Source organism: Pseudophryne corroboree, chromosome 9, assembly GCF_028390025.1.
Source record: "Pseudophryne corroboree isolate aPseCor3 chromosome 9, aPseCor3.hap2, whole genome shotgun sequence".
In the NCBI taxonomy this organism is placed as follows: domain Eukaryota; kingdom Metazoa; phylum Chordata; class Amphibia; order Anura; family Myobatrachidae; genus Pseudophryne; species Pseudophryne corroboree.
In genome coordinates, this window is record NC_086452.1 from 350,332,195 (window position 1) to 350,356,337 (window position 24,143).

General features: G+C 43.3%; 1 protein-coding gene across 1 annotated transcript in view; it reads right to left on the reverse strand.

Annotated features, from left to right (window-relative positions):
- Positions 1-3,541: 3,541 nt before the first annotated feature.
- Positions 3,542-24,143, reverse strand: part of CSF2RB (colony stimulating factor 2 receptor subunit beta) — a 231,819-nt gene continuing 211,217 nt past the window's right edge. The window contains exons 14-15 of the mRNA XM_063940665.1: positions 23,943-24,028; positions 3,542-4,454 (exon numbers count right to left, since the gene is read on the reverse strand). Of these exons, the coding sequence (XP_063796735.1) occupies positions 3,713-4,454; positions 23,943-24,028 (828 nt within the window). The 3' untranslated portion in view covers positions 3,542-3,712. The remainder of the gene's footprint in view (positions 4,455-23,942; positions 24,029-24,143) is intronic.

Below are 24,143 nucleotides of genomic sequence, written 5' to 3' on the forward strand. Positions count from 1 at the left end.
AGTTTCTGTTGTCATTATGATTTAAAAAGAGTAAACACAGTTGTTTGACAATAAATGGCTTCACCCAACCACTAACCATGAGTGAAAGAAAAGTTTGTGAGTTATCATTCATATTCTCTGACAAATGGCCAGAAAATCACAAATTCTGCTAGGGTATGTAAACTTATAAGCACAACTGGTATAATTTTGTATCGCCAATATTTGCTGCAATAAAAAAATTATACATTGCCCGAAAGTACTATTCTTCACATGCAGTGACAGGGTCTCCGAAAGGCAGTGCTGCTGACAGGTCTGCTGGATCTGGGTAAAAGTTTGGAGGCGTGGCCATGTCCCCTTAGGAAGGCTTAGGAAAAAAAAAAAAAGGGTCTTTGTAGAGCTGAGCATGGGGGTGCCTGCCTTGAGCCCCTCAGCCAGGGGCAATTCGAGGGGGGAGTGTGATCAGTGTGATCTTCCCTATGCACAATGCAACAGACAGAGGGTCGGCAGCAGCAGCCTCACTGCAGCTTGCAGCATGGCACACTGCAGCGTGCGCTGTGTGTCAAAAGGAGAGCTCATGCTGCTTCTAAGGAGGGAATGAGTTGGGGGAGTGCCAGAGCGAATTAAGGAAGGGGGGGGGGGGTACTGGGAGTAAGTACCCCTATCTAAAAGGGCCCCCGACCACAGATTGGATCTCTATTACGGATCCGAGGCGTGGCACATCCAACTGACATCACTGACAGCTGCTGGCGCCACAGAGCAGCACTGTGCTACTGAGCGACAGCTAAACCATCCAATTCTATGTGCGGCTGCAGCCTGCGGCTCAGTAACTGTTACAGCTAGAGACGGTTCTCCTTCCAAAGAGGGCGGAGCTCACAGAGGTCTTTTGGGGTTGAAACTCATAGCACCTACCAGCAGGTGTTCATGCCTTTAACAGCCGCTTTTCCCATAAGGCGGAACATGCCTACCGGCACTGGGGTAGTATGAGCTCAACCCCTGAGTGACCTGAATCAATGCCGATGGAATGAAAGATCAAGAGAGGATAGGAGCTGCTCTAAGACAAGATACTGGAGAACAAACAATAGACACTTAAACACAGAACTCTCCCAAACTCTGGACAGCTTTCAGGTGAGGAGAGAACATAAGGTACATACACAGACAATACACTACAGAAATAAATTAGACAAAACAACAAAGAGACATAGCCACTGGCATTGGGAGTACTGAGGGTATGCAGGTGAGATAGATAGCTGAGGAAACACAAGATTGTATAGCAAGAAAATGAGGAGTACTATAAGCAGAAATAACAAAAGCAATCAAGACTGATTGTGTTTTTCATTACTCTCCTCATGACCACATTATAGATTGTGGTTTAAATGATCTCATGCCAATAACTTTGATTCTAATTAATATATTCAATTGTGATTCCAATGATTAGTCAGACATTATTTTATTATTCCAATTAATTGTCTTTTGCATATTGAATGCTCCTTTGTGGTGTGAACTGTAGCCAATTGTCTTTTCTTTATTCATATTTTATGCCCAAATTCTTCTTTTTGTGATTATTCAAATTTAATGCCAATTAACCATTCATCATCTTCAATCCAGAGTTCATTGCAGCTCAATAAAAGACATCCTGTTGGAATTACTGACTCACTCCTGTTTCGTATAAATCTATCGTACCTCTCTGAATATGGTACTACAGAACAAAGTACGGGGAGAAACAGTTCAGAGGAAAGGTCCGTCACATAGCCACCCAACATCTGTGATACCTCTCTCAACCACTTAGACATACCCACCAACCCCAGGGTGTTACAATAGAGTCTTCTTCAGAACCAGGCCCTACATATTACAACAACAAGTGTACTCAGCTGGATAGGTTCCTACTTATTCAATATGAAATTCCAGCCAGATAAGACTAATACAGAATTCTTAAAAAGTGACTATTACTGTTGTGCTAATGACCCAGTATCCTGCTCATTAGTATGACACGTAGTGAACGTGACTGAAAACTGGCGGTATAGCATTATAGAATAGTGAATACAATAGTATAGAATAGTTCAATCATGGAAACTACAGATTAAGGCAGCATTTCCTTTCCACCTCTTTTATGGACTATTCCCCATATTGGCAGGTGTTCTTCTATCCAGAAAACCTGAGAGCTGGGATCTTCTATAATTTGGAGTACCACACCTTAAGTCTACTTACACTTCTTAACTTTACCCTAGACATTTCTATATTGCCCCTGGATTACCCTCCCCAAAATCAGATGTAGTAGCTGGCACCTGTATTGAAAGGAAGTGGCCATGTCTGAGTATCATGTTAGCATCACCATGAAGAAGCATATTCTGGCTCTCACAATAGAAAGAGACAGTAGAATATTGCAGATGTGTTGACAGTTTTATTATTCATACCATCATGTTACTACAAGCTACGTGTGCAAGATCGAGGGCATATATATATTGGAGTTAATTTAAAGGAAACAGTTCTTTATAATTCCAATATATGTCAAGATGAAAGAAATAGTACACCAGGATTTCAATTGCAATTGTTATCTGTTCACCCCTCTGACGGAGATATACAGAGTCAATTATAATATATGCTACATGGGTAAAAAATTGTTACATTTCATAAAATACCAGGAATGTCTATCAGAAACCCTTGCATTAGATCTAGACTTTTAATTAGGGCTGAGAAAAATTATGAATTGTGTCCCACTGCATGTTCACCTCATTTTGCATTTGGCTGAGAAGTTGTGTTGTTGTATTTCTCTAGTATAATTTAACCTTACTTGTCCCCAGTCCTTTCTATGTTGCACTAGAATTGCCCTCTACACAACATTGAAGAACTGACTATAATTGTTCCAGTTCTATTCAAACACTATCACTTTCTGTGAAATATAAACTTCTGAAAAGTGTGGAATAGCTTTCCTTGTAATGTCAAGTTCTATTGCCAGAACTTTACACCTCTACAAAATGGCCAGTCCTATTGCTAAACTGAATTTGCACTAACTTTTACCACAATTTCACTCATCAATCAATGTAAAATGTCTCCAACACTTGCTCTCCACCACATAAAATAGTGGGTTGGGGTTGTGTTTCCAAAGCCGGGATCCCGGCCGCAGAATGCTGGAGGCGGCTTGGTGGTGATCTGCGCTTGCCACAGGTTCTATTCCCACTTTATACAAAATCGTAGTTACACGAGTGGGAATAGTCCCTGTTAGTCGGCATTCCGACTGTTGGAATTTCGAGCAGGCGAGATGTAGGGGTCGGTATTATGACCGGCGGTCTCCTGACCGTCGGTCACATAACTACATCCCATAATAGTACCTGTATATGATTTTGACACCCGTCCCCTCCTCCCTTTTTCCACTGTATTACCTCCACCCAGCAGTGGTGTATACATTTTACCTTCTGACCTGCAAAATAATTCAATTGGTGATATTCCATTTCCATCTTTTAATAAACTATTCTAGCCTGGACTTTAAAATCTAGTGCTATAGACTGAATGATGCAGCAGGAGGCATACAGATGGTTTAATAGCCCAAGAGGAAGAGGTCCAGAAATGGATGTTGGGTTTAATTATGGATGAAGCCTTCAAAGCAATACATGAACAAAAATATTCATGGTTGACAGATATAATTTGTACATGAACCCTGATTTAAAGATGTACCTAAAACCTTTGGGGTGACTCACTGATTTCCCAAACACAGCCTAAGACAAGTGTATTGAGGTACCTAGGTGTGTTCCAAAGCTAGGTAACCTCTTTGCATCACTTTGAATGCTTGTACAGCAGGTAGTGGTTGGTCCTCCAGTACCTGCTGCTGCTTTTGTCCACTGGTTGATGTTAGCTTTCCTTCTAAATTTTCTTGGCTTGCGCGAAGTCCAGGGAAAAAGCAGTAATCTCCTACCTGCTTCAACACAATTGGCCCAGTCCCATCAGGATTAATTGTCATCAAGGGTCCTTCCGTGGAGACCTGTATGTCAGAGGGTGAAGGAATGGCAAAGTAGCTGTTATTCCCAGGTTTATGTTTCTTCACATCTTCCATCTGGCGCATGTTTGGAGGAATCTGATTTTCCATGCTAAATACATAACCCATTTGCCTTGCAGCCTGACCAGTTTGGCAGGATGGGGCTTCCTCATTGGGTAGATTAAAGACGTTGGCTTGGCTATTGGGAAGGGTAAAATATCCAGAATGCCTCACTTTTAAATCTGACATTGAATGGATATGAGTAAATGAGAGTCTATTATAACACAGATTAGAGGGATCTTTTGCAGGCTGTAATATGGGCACCCTTGTTATGTCACAGGTTCCACTACTGTCCTGCAATTCACAGGTGGACTGGTGATGCTTAGCAGTCTCCTCTATAGGTGGAGCCACTGAATAAGGTCCCAGTGGACAAACATCAGGCTTTGAAGGTATTGGTAACCCAAATTCTTTTACTGCCTCAGTTGCAGACTCTGGCGTATCCTTTGGACTGCAAAACAAAAGCAGAAATTTTACTATACTACTAGATTTTTGCAGAGCAATTACATAAAAGTGAACATAGAAGATATATATATTAATTAGAAAAATTGTAAAAGTAAATTGTTGGCAAGTACCAAGTTGATCGCTCTGTGGCAGTTTTTAGCAGCCGTGCAAACGCATTGTCGCCACCCACTGGGGAGTGTATTTTCACTTTGCAGAAGTGCGAACGCTTGTGCAGCAGAGCGCCTGCAAAATCTTTTTGTGCAAAACAAGACCATCTCTGTAGTTACTCTTCTTGTGCGTTGATTCTAACAACGGAGGGACGGCTTTTGACATCACACATCCACCCAGCCACGCCTGCGTTTTTTCAGCCACGCCTGCAGTTTGCCAAACACTCCCTGAAAACGGCCAGTTGCCACCCAGAAACGCCCACTTCATGTCAATCTTCCTGCGTTTGGCCGTGCGACAGAAATGTTTGTTAGACCCACGATGTTCATTGTACCTGTACGACGCGCATACGCGTGCGCGCGCAGAAATGCAGATTTTTAGCCTGATCGCTGCGCTGCAAACAACGGTAGCTAGCGATCAACTCAGAATGACCCCTCATAATTGAGTTATGGAAACTGTGAGTAGATAAAAAGGAAACTTGAATATGTGAGCGTGTAATTCACAACTTCCTGCTAGAGAAACTGGTTGTAGTGAACAGATGAGAACTTTATCTGATCATAACAATCTGAGGGACCTATGTATCAAGCAATGAAAAGAGTGGAGAAGGGTACCAGTGGAGAAGTTGCCCATAGCAACTAATCACCTTTGAGGTAGCATTTATCAAGTAAATTCTATAAAATGGTAGGAAGATGCTGATTGGTTGCCATGGACAACTGCTCCACTGGCCCACTTCACTCTTTTCACTGTTTGATACATCAACACTAAGATGGCGCTTATATACAGCAATGGAAAGCGATCAAAATACCACCAGTCGGGATCCCGGCGGTCACAATACTGATGCTGGAATCCCGACAGGGGGTAAAAATGCCCACCACCGGAATACCGGCGAAAAAGGCTATTCTCCCTCTGTGGGTGTCCACAACACCCATAGAGGGAGAATATAACCTGCAAGGGGCTTTCTTGCACTCAGCCCGATGACAGCATTCTGGCGGGTGGGATTCCGTCCGCCGGAAAATACTACGTATCCCACAACAACCTACTGTATTCTCTTTATGCTAAATTAATTTTAACATATATGATTGAAAAATCAGAATCAGACTAGTATTATTAATCCAGTGTTACAAGATCTGAGAAAATAAATCAGAAATGATATATAATGAATGAATGAAACTGAGAAGTGGCATGTGTTAATTGAACATGAAACATCACATCAGAACGTTAAGCATAATGAACCGCTTGAGGAGGAGGATGAGAAATGATTGGTGAGAAGTGACGTGATGTTGATTCTGATTAACTACACTACCTGAAACTAATGCAAGTATATGTATGGCTTCATGCGTATGGCCCCATTGCCCACTCTTATTCCATCATTAGTGACAACACTTGGACAAATGCCATGCTGGGTGCAATATATCCATCAGAGCCAGGTGTCCTTTCTCCATATGCAAGCCTCAAACTAGCACAGACGTTGGACCATACTTGCCTACTCTCCCAGAATGTCTGGGAGTCTCTAGAATCTTGGGCGGCTCTCCCAGATGCCCGGACAAGTAGGTAATTCTCCTGGAGCCCCCTCACAGCTGCCCATTTACCGATGGAAGTGGGAGATCCGGACGTCTTGATGATTACGATTCATTTTGAATCATGACATCATGGCTCCGCCCACGGCATTGTATGGTGGGATGCGGGGCCACAATGCCATCACATTCTCTACACCGCCCACTTGGCTGTGCCATGCCTCCCGCCATGCACAGAGCCAACTTCACTATTTTCACCGTAGATCTGCCCCTGCTGGTGAGTGCTATGCTTTGGTAATTTGCCCTTTGTTCATACTCGAACAGAAAGTCTGTTGAAGAGAACAAACTATTGCCCAGATTTATATTTGTAAGTAAAGCAATAAAACCAAGTAACTTTGTGTCTGGAGCAAACCATATTGCAATGCAAGGGGAGCAAATACATTTATATTGTCTTTGTACAGGGTAAATACTGGCTGCTTTTACATGTAGCCCATAAAGGTTAGACAGCTTTATTTGTACACTGCAATTTAGATTTCAGTCTGAAAACACCCCACCCAAATCTAAATCTCTCTGCACATGTTACATCTGCCCCACCTACAGTACAACATGGTTTTGCCCAGTTGCTTGCTTTTTTGCTTTACTTACAAACATGACTCAGCCCTTATATGTGATCTGAACACTAATTTTTGATGAATACAGAATCATGTATAATCTACTGGGTTGATAGAATTTAAAGTGTTTGGCCTCTATCATTTGCCAGGTCTTTATGGCCCATGTTTGTTGGCCAATTTTCTTCAATAGGCTTTTGCCTAGTTTTCAGGAGTTACAGACCTACATGTACGTATGTCAGGAAAGAGCTACACCAGTACACTGGTCTGTAATATTAATACAGTAAACATTAGACCATTCCATTTTCCATACAAGTATAGGAGAAGCAGTGTAATGTCGGTTACTATGGCCCTCATTCCGAGTTGTTCGCTCGGTATTTTTCATCGCATCGCAGTGAAAATCCGCTTAGTACGCATGCGCAATGTTCGCACTGCGACTGCGCCAAGTAACTTTACTATGAAGAAAGTATTTTTACTCACGGCTTTTTCTTCGCTCCGGCGATCGTAATGTGATTGACAGGAAATGGGTGTTACTGGGCGGAAACACGGCGTTTCAGGGGCGTGTGGCTGAAAACGCTACCGTTTCCGGAAAAAACGCAGGAGTGGCCGGGGAAACGGTGGGAGTGCCTGGGCGAACGCTGGGTGTGTTTGTGACGTCAACCAGGAACGACAAGCACTGAACTGATCGCACAGGCAGAGTAAGTCTGGAGCTACTCTGAAACTGCTAAGTAGTTAGTAATCGCAATATTGCGAATACATCGGTCGCAATTTTAAGAAGCTAAGATTCACTCCCAGTAGGCGGCGGCTTAGCGTGTGTAACTCTGCTAAATTCGCCTTGCGACCGATCAACTCGGAATGAGGGCCTATGTTATTTTTGGCTGCTTCATATCAACATATTACTGCTTACTATTTCTACAGTGTGTATTTTGTGTTACAAGGCAGTGATGTTACCTCTATTTTATAACGAGATAAGTAGAAAAAGTTACCAGATGACATTCATAAATAATATGTGCCATTCAGTGGAGCATGGAGCGAGAAAACGTTAAAGTATGGGCTATGGAAAATAGTGGCAATAGTCTTAGGTTGGGTCCATTTTCATTTTCTTAAATGAATACCCACATAAAGGACTCAGTCATGCACTGCACATCCCATAATAATTAATAAGCAATGCTTAACATATTGTACCCCATTGTAATAGCCAGCAATATCTATCATATCAATTTCAACAGTTATCAGCATGTAATATGTAGGGGCCTATTCACCGTCATTTAAGGGCCCAGTGGCGCACCCAGGGGGGGTTTCCGAGTACCCAGAAACCCCCCTCCACTAAAAAAAAAAAAAAATATATATATATTTTTTTTTTTTTTTTTTTAGCTGCATGAGTATTATTAATGACTGTCTAGCGTCCTCTGCAGCCTGCTGTCTTCCTGGTGGCACTTGCAAGTGCAATAAAAGTTTACTTTATTTTAATTATAGTACATATATATCCATGTGCCTACATATATACACATGTATATACATACATACATACATACATATAAACACACACACATATGATATATATATATATATATATATATATATATATACATGTGTATATATATATGTGTACTGTATGTGTGTATATATATATATATATATATATATGCATATATATATATATGCATGTTTAATATGCTATGTATATGTGTATATGGGTTCACTACGATCTCCCGGCGGCCGACCTCCCGGCGACCAGCATACCGGCGCCGGGAGGCCGGCCGCTGGCTTACCAACAGTGTGGCGCGCGCCACACTATTCTATTCTCCCTCCAGGGGGTTCGTGGGCCCCCACGAGGGAGAATAAGTGTCGGTATGCCGGCGGTCAGGCTCCCGGCGCCGGTATGCTGGTCGCCGGGAGCCCGACCGCCGGCATACTGAAGACCACCCGTGTATATGTATGTGTGTGTGTGTATGTATATATATATATATATATATATATATATATATACAAACACTCACTTCCTCCACAATGGAAAAAAGAAATTAGACCAGCACTCACGTTTGAAAGGAAAAAAGGGTTTTTTATTCCTGACAATCCATCTGGAAATACCCACTTAGGGCGGAACGTAGCAGTGGGTATTTCCAGATGGATTGTCAGGAATAAAAAACCCTTTTTTCCTTTCAAACGTGAGTGCTGGTCTAATTTCTTTTTTCCATTGTGGAGGAAGTGAGTGTTTGTATATCAATTGCCAGGACCCTGCACCGGAATTTACCATTACTGACAGAGAGTGCTGTCATTTCTGTTTACATATATATATATATATATATATATATATGTGTGTGTAGATATATGTATATATATATATATATATATATATATATGTGTAGAGAAAGAAATTCAGAGGGGGCACTCTCCAGACTTTTTTCATAAACAACTGTTCATTTATTGATATTTATACTTTACATGATCAGCATTTCCTCAAGCGCTTTCGGCCCAAAGCAAGGGCCTTCCTCAGGAGGTACTGTACAACATCCACAACTTCCACCAACCGTGAGCAAAAGATCCAAACATCCAGCAATAACACTGGTCCTGCCTGACTGGCCCTAAATACCCTAGCCACTTGAAAAATGGCGCCAAAAGCAATGTGATGTCATCAAGGAGAGACAAAAACTTCTCCACAATAAATAACCTCTTATTATCAAATAAACAGGAAAATAGCATGGCCAACTCACCCCCACCAAAGAGCACAGGTAATGAAGCTCACAAACAACGAGCCAAGGACAACGGAGCCACACCAACAGCCCACTGAGAACCACCGAGTCCCGGAGCAGGGCACTTCCGGTCCGTGGAACGCAAACGTCACACGGCCGGAAGCGCCCATCCGGAACGCAAACTGGAAGTCAGGGACCTTTGTTTTATCAACTCACCCCCACCAGGGAGCACAAATGGTGAGGCTCATAACCAGCGAGCTGGGGACAACGGAGCCACACCGATAACCCACTGAAAACCGCCGAGTCCCGGGGCGGGACACTTCCGGTCCGTGGAACGCAAACGTCACACGGCCGGAAGTGACCATCCGGAACGCAAACAGGAAGTCAGGGACCTTTGTTGTAACGTATTCAAGCTATAGCATATATAGAAGAGCTGTCAATCCAGATTTAGCTAATGTGTACAATACACCCATTTTAGGACATTTTAAAGTAACTACCAGTGGTCAAATATATATAACCTGTATAGGCAAGGGTACTAGAGCCAGGCAGAGCAGTATTAGGATTTCCCACAACAGAAATACATCCCCCAAAAACAAAAATATATAGTTATAACACACATTGACTAGATCCCCACGGTGCAGCGGTCAGGCAAAAGCTAATTATTATTAATCACTATATATCACCTAATTCTACAATATTTTACCACTATCTGATTGGGTCAGTTAAACGCATCCCACTGCACCCTGTGGATCAAAGCCAAACACATATTATTTGGATTAAAAAAATGTATAATGCTATCTAGTACAAGAGCATTAATTGTAGAAACAATGTGTATAAAACACTAATAAACATTAAAAACGTGCATCGGGCAGAAAAAAAGCATATGCAAGTTTAACGTAAAAATACGTTAAGCGGATTCGACTCATTCAGGCCATTAGGTGTCACAGAGCCTAATCTATATATCCATCTTGCTTCTAGTTTTTTCAGAAGAAGAGACCGGTCACCTCCTCTGTTAGGAACAGGGACCCAATCAATGATTCTGCACTTCAACGATGCCACTTGGTGTCCTTCCTTCAAGAAGTGTTGGGCCACCGGTTTGTCGGTACGACCTGTTTGTAGTGCTTGATGAATTGAGCTGCGATGGTTTGCCATTCGCTCTCTGAACGAACAGGTGGTCATCCCCACATATGGAAGTCCACAAGGGCATAATAACATATAGATGACATGATCCATCCGGCAGTGTAAACGATATCGAATGGTGATTGGTTTCCCACTCAATGGATGTGGAAACTTCTCCCCGACCAACATTGAGCGGCATGTCACACAGCCCAAGCATTTGACACAGCCTTTTCTTGTTTTATGCAACCAATTGTTTTCTGAGCCACCCATTTGTCTCGTAGGATGCATCAACAATTGTTTCAAGTTTCGCCCACGTCTAAAGGCTAGCATGGGTGGATGTTCCAAAGATTTTTTGAACTTCGGATCTGAACTCAAGATAGGCCAGTGTCTCCTTATCGATGTTCTGATGGTGGGCGATTTGGCATCAAATTGTGTGACATATATCATCCGCGGTTCTTTGGTCGGTTTCACTTCACCTATTCGTGCTCGTGCTTTTTCCAAACACTTGTTGATGGTATCTTTGCTGTACCCCCTCTGAGAAAAGCGAGCCTTCATCTCCACGATCTGATCTTCAGCAATCAATGGATTTGTATTATTTCTCAGGACTCGCATAAATTGTGAGATCGGCAGGCTAGATCTCAAAGCTGGCGGATGGTTACTTGTGGCGTGCAAAATCGTATTGCGATCCGTTTCTTTTCTAAACAGAGTGGTCTCCAATTTAGTGCCGGCCCGTAGAATGGTTAGGTCCAGAAAGTTAATAGACTTCTTATCTGAGTGTCCCGTGAACCGTACAGTCGAATCCAAGTTGTTCAAATAGTCTAGCATCTCATTAAACTCTAGTTCGGTACCGTCCCATAGCAAAAAAACATCATCTATGAAACGCCTATAGTATATTATCTTGTTGCTATATTTAGGCATAATATTCAGCGTTTCATACTCATGCATAAATATGCCTGCGTAAATAGGAGCCACATTCGAACCCATGGCTGTCCCTGAGCACTGCATATAATACTCTCCTTGATACATAAAGTGATTGTTAGTCAGAATCATCTCTAGAAATTCCAAAATGCAGTCAATAGGAATCGTGCAAAAGTTTGTTGAAATAAGTAAGTTCCTCACTGCCTCCACACCTAACCTATGCGGGATAATTGTATATAGGGACGATACATCTAGTGTTGCAAGCAACACATCCTCCTTAATCTCCCCAAGGTCCACAATCCTGTCCAAAAAGTCACCAGTATCCCTGAGATAGCTCGGTATATGTGGTATAAGCTCCTGTAGAAAACCATCCACGAACATGGCTAACGGTTGTAAAAGAGACCCCCTGGCAGAAATAATAGGTCTGCCAGGAGGGTTAACCATAGATTTATGGACCTTAGGGAGTGTATAGAGCATGGGACAAATTGGAAAATCCACCTTTAGATATGTCGACATCTGCTCAGTCAACCAGCCCAAATTTACTGATCTATCAATCAATGCATCAACCTTTCTTTTCACAAGGGGCATGGGATTGTGCATACATTTAGAGTATGTCACAGGATCCGCAAGTTGGCGCCTGACCTCAGCATCATAGTTAGCAAAATTCTGAACCACCACGGCTCCGCCTTTATCAGCGGGCCGGATCACAATTTTATCGTTGTTCCTTAAAGATCTCAACGCTGTGCGTTGGTCAGGTGCCAAGTTTGCAAAACCCTTGGAGGTATTATTTCCAAAATCATTTTCAGTCATCCTTAAAAAAGTACGAATACTGGGACTAGATGAAGGGGGATCAAATAAACTAGGTTTCTTGAGTATTTTGGGATCAATCGGATCCCCACCATCCTTCATAATCTTATCCCAAAAAAATTCACGTAGTCTCAATTTTCGTCCGAACTTATAATGATCAACCGCTAGGTTAAAATCATCATGTCTGGAGGTGGGTACAAAAGATAGACCTAATGACAGGAGTGAAGTCTCCCCTTTGGTAAGCACGTGGTCCGATAGATTAAATATACTATCTAATCCTTTTTCCTCCTCGCTCTTCTTTTTGAAGCTACCTCTTCTTGGGTGGGGTCTTCTAGGCCTACTGGGTCTCTTATAGGGGGTGTTCGCGTACCCCTCCCTAAAAAACCACTCGGTGGTCGGGCACTTCTAGCTTCAGAGTCTGAGGCTGACTGTGATGTTCAGGAGTCACTATTTTGTTGAGATCTATTATAGTAAGGCCTATTTTGTCTAAAGCGTCTGGTCGCACCTGCTCCACCTGTTAACCACCTATACACTTGATGGGTGGTATAGTCCTGGTTGACAGTTTGCAATTTCTTCCTCTTAAAGGTCACCAATTGATCCTTAAAGGCATCTATTTGGGATTGCAATTTGTCACACCAGGTATCCGATTTATCAGATTTCAGGGTTTGTAGGTAGTTTTTTTCAAAGCTCTCAATTTCTTCCCTGATTTTAACCAATTCTATCCCCACCTCCTCAATGACCAGAAGGATTAAATCGAGTGAGCATTTATTTAGAACGCCACACCATTTACTGCAAAATGCTGCATTGGTTCTACCGATGGTGGGAGTATTGCTCACTCGAAATCCACGTGGTATACGTTTTGTTCGGTGGTATTCGGATAGAAATTGGCCGTGAAGTGTTAATTCAACCTCTCTGCGCTTTAACCGTAGTACCTTATGAAATAGATCAATTGTTTTTTCTGCTGGTAAACTAGTAAACTCAAAGTGATGGAAATATACTTTCTCAGCGTCATCATCTGTTAATGATACCAGCTGATTTTCTGCCGCAAACAGCAACCCCTCATCAAAACCTACTGAGCCAGACTGGGACATTTCACAGAGTGATCATTACAGTCCAAAGATTGGTAATTATTCAATGTATCATGAGAGAAATAATGTTATCAAATAAGTCATGCAAAAAAAAAAAAACTACTAAAAGGACGGTACCAGCCCTAGTATGCCCGATGCACGAAAAATCTATTTTTAAAATTTATATATATAATAAAAGAGGTATTCAGGAGGGAATACCAACTGCATGGGACCAGCAATTACTGTCCCCAGATGTCCAGAGAATCTTATTGGCCAAAATACAGTTCCAAATGCAATGAGCGATGGGTGACTAACCAGGAGACGGTTCCTATTCAAAAAAACCAGTTCCTTAAATATATCCAGCAGGTGGTTGCACTCACATCTTCAAATTATGTAACCGCTGGGGTGTCCACTCGAATACCGAGGTATATATATGTGTAGATATATATATATATATATATATACACACACACACACACACACACACACACACACACAGACACACTAGTTTTACGGACCCAGCATATACTGGGTCACCTCAGTCCCCACCCCCGTGATTGGCTCCGCCCAGTTCTGGAAACCCCCCCATGCAAATCCTGCGTTTGCCACTGGGGCCCATTACACATGTGGAAAGTTTAGCAGATTTTATGTAACAGGCCCATTCATTATAAAAGGGCCTGATAGGGCCGAATAATATTCATCAATCTCTGAAAACTGAAAGATTCACCTGCGAGAACAAACAACCTCTTTAGATGGCGTTTATCCCGGAGCCCTGCCCCTTCCTATGGAAAGAAGGTCTTGAGTTACCCAGGCCCAAGCCTGTTAGGGGTCTAACGGGGGCTGTAGCCAGCTGCTGAGGGGCACAAAAGTCTCCATATGCAGCACACGGCGGCACTTCCCTGTGTCTTGTCTAGTAGATTCCATTGTTTTTTTCTGGAAGGATGTGGCCATGACTCCTGGATTTGGCCACATCCATATAGTACCCAGGGCATCAGTATGGGTTTCCAGCCTACGGCATGCCAGCTGTCCCTATACCGACAAAGGCATATCGTCCGTCAAAATGGCAGCAGAAGGGGCGAGCCCATGGAGGCCCGTTGCAGACTCGCTGCATTCGCCATGCTGTGGGCACAGTGGCTCGCTACGCATGCCACAGGTTCTATTTTCTCTCTCTCGGTGTCGTGAACACCCATAGAGGGAGAATTACCTACCTCGCCAGTATTCCGGCGGCGGCATTGTACCCGTCAGGATTTCGGCGTTGGTATAGTGACCACCGGGATCACGACGGGCGGTATTTTAAATGCATACCATACCCAGGTACTGCGGCTGTGTCAGCTGCCCTGCCTCCATTCCTCTTGCCTCACCACATGCCCTGTCACATGCAGACCTGCCAATACTAACATAATCACATTCCTCCCTGAAATATTCCTGCTGCTGTGTGCTTTTTGATCATATTGGCTACAAGTTATCCTATCCTTACCCACTTCAACTGGAGACGGGCAAGAGAAGAAGGAAGGTTGAAAAAAAGGTGCTTTGCTTCTTTTAAAATTCAAGCTGTTTGTGCTGCAAGCCCGCCAATCAGCTAAAACAATTTAAGCCCCGATACCACCATTCCAAATTTGTTCCAATTTTTTTTCCTTTAAAACAGTTAAAAGAAACTAGCTACATTACTGAAATTTATGAGGTCACCAATCCCTGACTGACTAACAGCATGGAGGGAATTAAAGTCTTACCCAGAACCACTGTTAGATGATCCTGGCACCTAATACTAGGAAGTGTAGCCAATATGTTAGGGGAATGTCTACATAACATTGCCTATAATGGTGCCCTTATGAAGAGGGTATGGTCACACCATCACAGGGGAGTGGCAGCACTTTCCTAAGAATGTCACCCCCCTTCCCCACATGACAGGCCCGGGTCCTAGTAGTTGGTAACCCCCTCTTGGCATAATTTATTCTGCCAGGGTTAGAGTAAATATGTTACTCCTTCAAGAAGGTAAGCTTGTGTATAAGAAAACTTTAATCAGAGATAAGTCCTCTGAAGGGCCATAAGTTGGGGTATATAGATCAGGAACCATGTATTTTCCATCTTCTGGTCTTGTATACGGTGCCAACTTTTTTATCCTGTGAATATTTATCGATTCATGCACGAACCATCACCATCCAGTGATGGAGATCATCCAATATTAAATAAACCAATCAATATTGAATGACGTCTGTCATGGGAAAGATGTATTAGATTAAGGCCGCAGAAGATGCAGTCTGTGATGTGCAAAATAATGTAATGGGGGGGGGGGGGGGGGTGTTTCTGAAAAAATAATCCAAAGGAGAAATCTGGCACTTAAATTGGAAGTAATTGCTTCATAGCCTGCATCTAGTATATTACATAACAGACTGTTTCCAAATGACTCAGTGTATGAGTGACATCAAAACTGTTCATGCACAATAAATATTAAATCTCACTTGAGATTAAGTAGAATGTACAAAATGTTGCATGAAGAAGATAGGACTGAAGATGGAGATTTGTATAAATCTCTTAAATGTATCTTGGCTTAACAAGTCTCTAGAGAAAATGAAAGTCCAATTTCTGTCAAGTCAAGCAGTTTCTTTCACTTTAATGATACACAATGCAGGGAAAAACTGTGAATAAAATTCTAGCTATAAAGGGACATTAAAACTGTCACATAAACATAGTTATTGACAAGCCGACTTACATCTGCAGTAAGTTACTCTTTGGATTGAAAAGAACAGTAAATGACATATTAAATAAATGGATGGTCAAGTAGACATATATTAGACAAGATTTAAGGTCAGCATAGAGGCATTGCTGGGAAGTTAAACATACAGAAATGGTCATATTTCTGTAACTGACTTTGGGTAAGAGATGTGCCTGTTAGGATCTCGATCAGTGGCAGAGTAATACCGCCATCACTCCTTGGCAAGGTCCTAGTCATGGAATGCCCATTCCATCATGTACCATCATGACCCCATCTTGGCCTCTTCACAATCCTAGCCTCGGTATGTTGCTGACCTCTACACCAAAATTGTCCCTACTGTGGCAAATGTCCAATTTGTACTATTTGTACTATAGAATGTAAGCTAACCAGGGTCAAGGTCATAGGAATATAGAAACACAGAATTTGACAGCAGAGAAGACTCACTTGGCCCATCTAGTCTGCCCCTTTTTTATTTTTAGTAACCCTTGGTTCTTTGTAAAGATAGTCTTATGTCTATCCCAAGCATGTTTAAATTGCTCTACTGTCTTTGCCTCTACCACCTCCGATGGGAGGCAATTGCACCTGTATCCACCAGAGGCGTAACTAAGGGGGGTCGAGCAGGTCATGTGCCCTGGGCGCCTTGGCAGGTCCAGCAGATGGGGGCGCCGCAGCAACCAGGGCATCATGCCCACTCACCCCCGCTATTGCTCTACACTGACTGATCTATCCTTGTTTTGTATCGCTGCGCACCGCCGCGGGCCGTTACGAAACAGGAGGAGGCAGTCCGACTGGAGGAGGGAGCCCACTCCCCTTCCCTCCCCTCCTCCTCTCTGACAGACACGCAGCGGCCGGCTATTGCCGGGGTCCGATGTTACGCTGGCTGTAGTAATAGGCAATACTAGCCCTAAACCCATTTATTCATTTATTTGTTTGTTTTAATTCAATTAGTGTCCTCCCGGTTAGTAATGCATTTGCTGACCAGGAGGACATTCCACCGCTCCTCAACCATTGCAGCATGATGTCACGTCGCCCTCCGCCCTCATCCGCCCGGCCGCCACAGCTTTGAGGTGTGGCCATGGAGTTTCCTTCACCTTGACCCTGAATGACGGCCCACCAACGAACGCCCGCCCACTAGCTAACGCCCGCCTGCCTGACTGCATGTATGACTGACTGTCATGGAGCTACCTGGAGGCCCTGCTTGAATATCCGCAGCCCGCGTGTCTGACTGGTGGAAAGTTCCTGAGAAGAAGAGTCCTGCCCTCTTCCCTTCCCATGCTGTCTGACTACCTGCCAGAGCTAGCCCGCACTGTTATCCTGTTGAACAACAAGTCTCAGTGATGGTGTGCTGAGAGATGACACAGTGGTGTAAGTGATGGTGTGCTGAGTGACGATGCAGGGGTAGGTGATGGTGTGCTGAGTGACGACGCAGGGGGAGGTAATGGTGTGCTGAGTGACGATTTCGGGGGAAGGTGATGGTGTGCTGAGAGACGACCAGAGGTGTAACTAAAGGAGGTTGAGCAGGGCAGGCCCAGCAGAGGGCATCATGCACACTCGCACCCACTACTATTGCTCAATGGTCCAGCACCCCCACCCTCGCATGTCTCCCCTGCGATCCGATCATCGCTGTCTGCGTGATGCTGTTGTACACTGATAGCGATGATCGGATCGCTGCCTGGGTCACCTCCTCCTGCTGCGCCGCTGGACTCTGAATCAGAGTCCGTTGTGGGTGGCTGGCCGCACAGCCCAGCCTCCCCGCCATCATTTCCTCACGGTGTAACATCAGCACGTCACACCGCAAGTCCTCCCTCCCTTCCTTCCCGCCTGCCCTGGCGCTGACTGTACAGGACTGGAGCCCCTAGGACCGCTGGAGGAGGACATAGTGGTGGTGACACTGACAGTGTAAGTATATTTTCTATCTGTGTGTATATTTATGTGTGTATGTGTTCAGTGTGTTTGTGTATAATTGTGTATTTCCTGTGTGTGTGTGTGTGTGTGTGTGTGTGTGTGTGTTCCATGTAAGTGTTCTATGTGTGTGTGTATAAGTAAGTGTATGTGCTCTATGGCTATGTGTGTGTGGAGAAGTGCCACCACTTTGACCAAGATATATATATATATATATGATAGATAGATAGATAGATAGATAGATAGATAGATAGATAGATAGATAGATAGATATATGTTGAAGTGACGGCACTTCTCCACAGACCCGGAAGTATATATATATATATATATATATATATATATATATATATATATATTTTTTTTTTAAATTAGCAGCAGCACGTAGGAAGGAAGCCGGAGGCCCTGAAGGACTCACGCCTGCACCTGTCACTGGAGCGACCAGAGCCGTCCACACTGAGTGGAGAAGACTCCGCAGAAGAAGAGTCCAGCCAGCCGCAGGACCGGGGAAGGACATCCAACCTTCGGTGACCGGGACCCTGCAGCAAGGAAGGAGACTGACCAGCGACGGGAGCACAGACAGAAGACCACGGCTGGGTTAAAGAAGACGGCACGGAACAGCGGGGAGGACGGCGCTGATTGGGATCCTGCAGCAACAGAGAAGATTCCCCTTCAGAGCGCTGCAGACCACACCGAAAAGGGTGCATCCCTGGTGCGGTGCTCTGTATCCCGGGTGGCGCCGAACATGTGGAGTGTCGGAGGTGGCAGAAGCACCGCAGCTTGGGGTGAGAAATCGCTGCAACCCTTCTGCTGCTAAACTCTGCAATTAGTCAATTAAGGGGGTAGGCTCCCCTCACCACGGTGCCCCACAGACCTTGTTAATTAAGGGGGTAGGATCCCCTCACTCTATAATGTCAATCTTGGATCATACCGTGTGCTATAATAAGAATTTTGGCTCATACTGTGTGCTATAATGTGAATTTCTGCTCATTCTGTGTGCTATAATGTGAATTTCGGCTCATGCTGTGTGCTATAATATGAATTACGGCCCATTCTGTGTGCTATAATGTGAATTTTGGCTCATACTGTGTGCTTTAATGTGAATTTCGGCTCATACTGTGTGCTATAATGTGAATTTCGGCTCATACTTTGTGCTTTAATGTGAATTTCGGCTCATTCTGTGTGTTATAATGTGAATTTTGGCTCATACTGTGTGCTTTAATGTGAATTTGGGCTCATACTGTGTGCTATAATGTGACTTTTGGCTCATACTGTGTGCTTTAATGTAAATTTCGGCTCATACTGTGTGCTATAATGTGAATTTTGGCTCATACTTTGTGCTTTAATGTGAATTTCGGCTCATACTGTGTGCTATAATGTGAATTTCGGCTCATACCGTGTGCTATAATGTGAAAGGGGCACCAGTACTAGATAGTATAAGGGGTCCTACTACACTGAAGGACACGCCCCCTTCTGAGTAGCTAAGCCCCCTTTCCCAAAGCCTTTGGTGCGCGCATAATTGCAACCTTTACTTTTTCATACCCCCCTTCAAAAATTCCACTTCGACCGCTGCACCTACATCTATACATACACACCCTGACATCTTTATATACAGTGACACCTATTTGTGCAAGAGATGATGATGGTAAGGTGCATGTGGAATTGAAAAGAATGTTCCCAGTATGACCTGAAACAGCTGGCGTATCATATTGGCACATCCCATTTTCAGTGTCCATGCCCCCTTCTGGCCATTTTTTTTCAGTGCGCGCCGTTGGCGTGCGCACATACTTTCCTTTTGCATTTTTTTTTTTGGGGGGGTGGGGGGGGCGCCATTATTGATCTTGCCCTGGGCTCCAAAACCCCTAGTTACGCCTCTGCTATCCACTACCTATTCTGTAAAGTCATTTTTCCTGGTGTCCTTTTAACCTACCTCCTTCCAGTTTCAGCATGTGTCCTTGAGTTCTAATACTTATTTTACTTTGAAGAATGTCTCCCTCCTGTACCTTGTTAACACTTGGTATATTTGAAAGTTTTTATTATGCCACACATTTATCTTCTCTGCTACAAACTATACATATTAATCTTTTAGGAGAAGATTTCGTTTTTTACTAGAATAATGTGAAAATGGGTGTTTTCGTACACTTTTCACATTATTTTAGTATCACTTGAATGTACTAAAGGGCTTTTGGAGCAGTTTTTGTGAAAAAAACCCCTGCTCCAAACTGTTTAATTCACATGTTTTTTTAGTAACCAGATTGTATTTCCGATTGCATTTCCCATACTTAGAATGGGAAATGCAATCTGGATGAATTTACTAAAAGAAAAACGTAAGAAAATGCCAGAGGCCCTGTTATAATAAGGCTACACTGAGACAGTATTATCCACAGTTGCGATGTAATCAGTAATCACATTGTGGAAAAGGCCAATTTATCACTTCACATCCGCATCGACAGAAAGATCAGCCCCTTAGTCTTTCCTGGTAAGTTTTATGGTGCAAGCCACTCATGTTTTTTAGTTACCCTTCTTGTACAGTCTCTAATGTATTTATATCCTTCTAAAGATATGGCCTCCAGAACTGAACACAGCATTCAAGATGAGGCCGTACCAATGACCTATTCAGTGGCATTGTTACTACTTTCTCTACTGCTGATTCCTCTCCCTATGCAGCCAAGCATCTGACCAGCTTTTCTTATTGCTTTGTTACATTCCTTACCTGCTTTAAGTCATCTGAAATAGATCCTAGATCCATTTCCTCCTCAGTAATTTCCATTATAGTGCAGTTAATACTATATTTAGCCTTTAGGTTTTTTTGACTCAAATGTAAAATTTTGACTTTTTGGCATTAAACTGTAGTTGCCATGTTCTTGACCAATTCTTCAGTCTACCTATATCCTCAATCATTTGTTTCACTCCTCCTGGTGCGTCTACCCTGTTGCATACCTTTGTATCATCTGCAAAAAGGCATACTGTGTCGGACTGGGGCATGTAGGGCCCACCGGGGAAATGCAGTGGTAGGGGTGTGGCCAGTCTCTAGAGGGGTGTGGCCAGTCTCTAGAGGGGGTGTGCCCAGCAACCACATTGGTTTGCCTAACCATTTTGGTTAGGCAAACCAATGTGGTTTGGGGTGTGGCCAGTCTCTAGAGGGGGTGTGCCCAGCCACCACATTGGTTTGCCTAACCATTTTGGTACCCTAGATAAATATATACAGTAAATACTGTAGTGATGCAAGATAATGTACTAGATTAGTAACAGCCCAGTCTGGAACCTGATCTCTAGAGAAGGGGGTGGGCCCCCCAGGCAGTAGGGCCCACTGGTGGTTTCCCCTGTACCCCTGTGGGCCAGCACAACTGTGTCTTTCAATACCATTTGCAATGTCACTATCAAAGCTATTAAAAAGCACTGATCCAAGTACAGATCCCTGGGGAACTCCAATGGTAACGTTTCCATCCTGAGGCTGCACTCCATTTACTACATCTTTCTGTTTCCTATCTTGCAAACAAGTTCTTACCATCTTAGAATCCAATCCCATGCTATTGAGTTAATTTAGCAGTGTGCGATGTGGGACCATGTCAAAAGCATTACTAAAGGCTACATATGCTACATCTACGGCCCCTCCTTCATCTATTATTTTTATTAGTCATCTATCATATGTGTCATGTCTGTACACTATCTATCTAAACTCACGTGTCCTTAGTCATGTCCCACACTCAAACGGTTTCTCTATGTCAGTGGTTCTCAAACTCGGTCCTCAGGACCCCACACGGTTCACGTTTTCCATGTCACCCAGCAACTGCTCTGTGTATCACCAACTGTCACATTTTAAAAATCTACAGGTGACCTACAAAACATGAACCGTGTGGGGTCCTGAGGACCGAGTTTGAGAACTTGTGCTCTATGTGATTTGGTTGAAATTGTATTTATTCATTCATTTTATTCTGCTGTACTCTATTTATTGAAGCATTATAAACCTGAGTTTTGCTTCTCCTCATTTCTCTTTTTTATTTATAGTTTATGCTTTCCCATTCTGCTTCCTTATGGACATGGCTTCTTTCTAGTTACCTGCTGACGCCCATCCTTCCCTGAGCCCTACCACATGACATGACATGTGATTAAAATCTCCCTGCAACCCACATTCCCCCACCACATCTCAGCACCAGATACACACATATACATTACACAGTGCAACTGGCATACATTGCCAATACAATTTACATTGTATACCACTCCTACATTCCTGAAACCCACATGCATCTCCAACCAACCACATACTGTACAATACAGCAAAATGTAAAATTTTTATTTTACTCAGAATATGCAATGTACAGGCTTTGACAGTTGAATGGATAATAAACTCTACAACATAGTTGTCTACCCTCCCTCATTCTGCAGGAGACTCCCTGAAATAGCAGCAATCTCCCTGACTCCCTGAATAGACCAGCAACCTCCCTGATTGCCAGGGACGTGCGGTGAGCTAAATAGCTCAGGAGGCACTGGCTAGCACCAGAGCCAGATTTACATGTAATATATGAGCCAAAGCGTACATCTGGGCATTATACACAGGTGTAGCAGTATAAACTCCTGGAAATTTGGTGAGTTTTGATCTGAGAAGTGCAGAAAAGGTCAGCAGGTGAGGCACTGCCTCACCTGCCATAGACTTTTTACTCCAGAGTTTTGACTATAAAAATTATTAGAATAATACAAAGAAGATATTTCTAACATATTCTTTGTATTTTTCATATACTTTATGCAGTCAAAACTCTGGCACAAACATTAGTATGACAGGAAAGGCTCTGCCTCACCCCACCGCACGTCACTACTGATTGCACCTTACCCCCATTATGTAGCTGTTACATTTTTGGGGGAAAAGGGAAATCAGAGATATATACGTTCAAATGGGATCATCAGTGCCATTTTCCTGCATTGGTTATAAGGCACAATGGGGGTCATTCCGAGTTGTTCGCCCGTTATTTTTTGCTCGCAACGGAGCGATTAGTCGCTAATGCGCATGCGCAATGTCCGCAGTGCGACTGCGCCAAGTAAATTTGCTATGCAGTTCGGTATTTTACTCACGGCATTACAAGTTTTTTTCTTCGTTCTGGTGATCGTAATGTGATTGACAGGAAGTGGGTGTTTCTGGGCGGAAACAGGCCGTTTTATGGGTGTGTGCGAAAAAACGCTACAGTTTCTGGGAAAAACGCGGGAGTGGCTGGAGAAACGGAGGAGTGTCTGGGCGAACGCTGGGTGTGTTTGTGATGTCAAACCAGGAACGACAAGCACTGAACTGATCGCAGATGCCGAGTAAGTGTGGAGCTACTCAGAAACTGCTAAGAAGTGTCTATTCGCAATTTTGCTAATCTTTCGTACGCAATTTTGATAAGCTAAGATTCACTCCCAGTAGGCGGCGGCTTAGCGTGTGCAAAGCTGCTAAAAGCAGCTTGCGAGCGAACAACTCGGAATGAGGGCCAATGATCCCTATGGGGCTACATGCATTTTAAATAAGGTTTCTTGTTGCCACTTACAGTATATGGAACCTCTTGTAAAACACAATACACAAATAAATCCTGAATATCAGTGTCTTTTCTTCAACAAATAGATCTTACTAACTTTGGGGCTCATTTACATTTGGATGTAAGTCTTTTTTATGACACGCCTCTCAGATGTAGCAGTACACGTCCGCGCTGACAGGTGTTACTTTCACAATCTCCCTGAAATGCGTTTTGCAAAAGTAGGCAAGTGTGCTCTACAAGGCTTATTAACTAATTCCCTGTGCTTCTGATCGTCTTTATGCCCGATACTTAAAAGAGCAATACTTTTACAAGCAAGATACGGCTAGTAAAAGCGTTGCCCTTTTACATTTTGGGCAAAAACACGATTAGAAGTACTGGTTATTAGAACACAACGCTTAGTAAATAAACTCCTACATCTTTATCTTCAATATATTATATAGTTATTACAATAAAGCACCAACTATAGAAACTCCTCCATTACTTACCCGATCTGGAAGCAGACCGATGGCTCTTCTTTTTCTGCATAGAAATCTTGGCCTATGAATGGCGAGAAATTCAGACTCCAGTATCCCTTAAAAATACAGAAACAAAGCGTCATTATGATAATTGTCATCTATTCACATTACTGTTACATATGATCATATTTATTGGCTTTATCAGCCAGAATGATTCAGTCACTCTTCCTT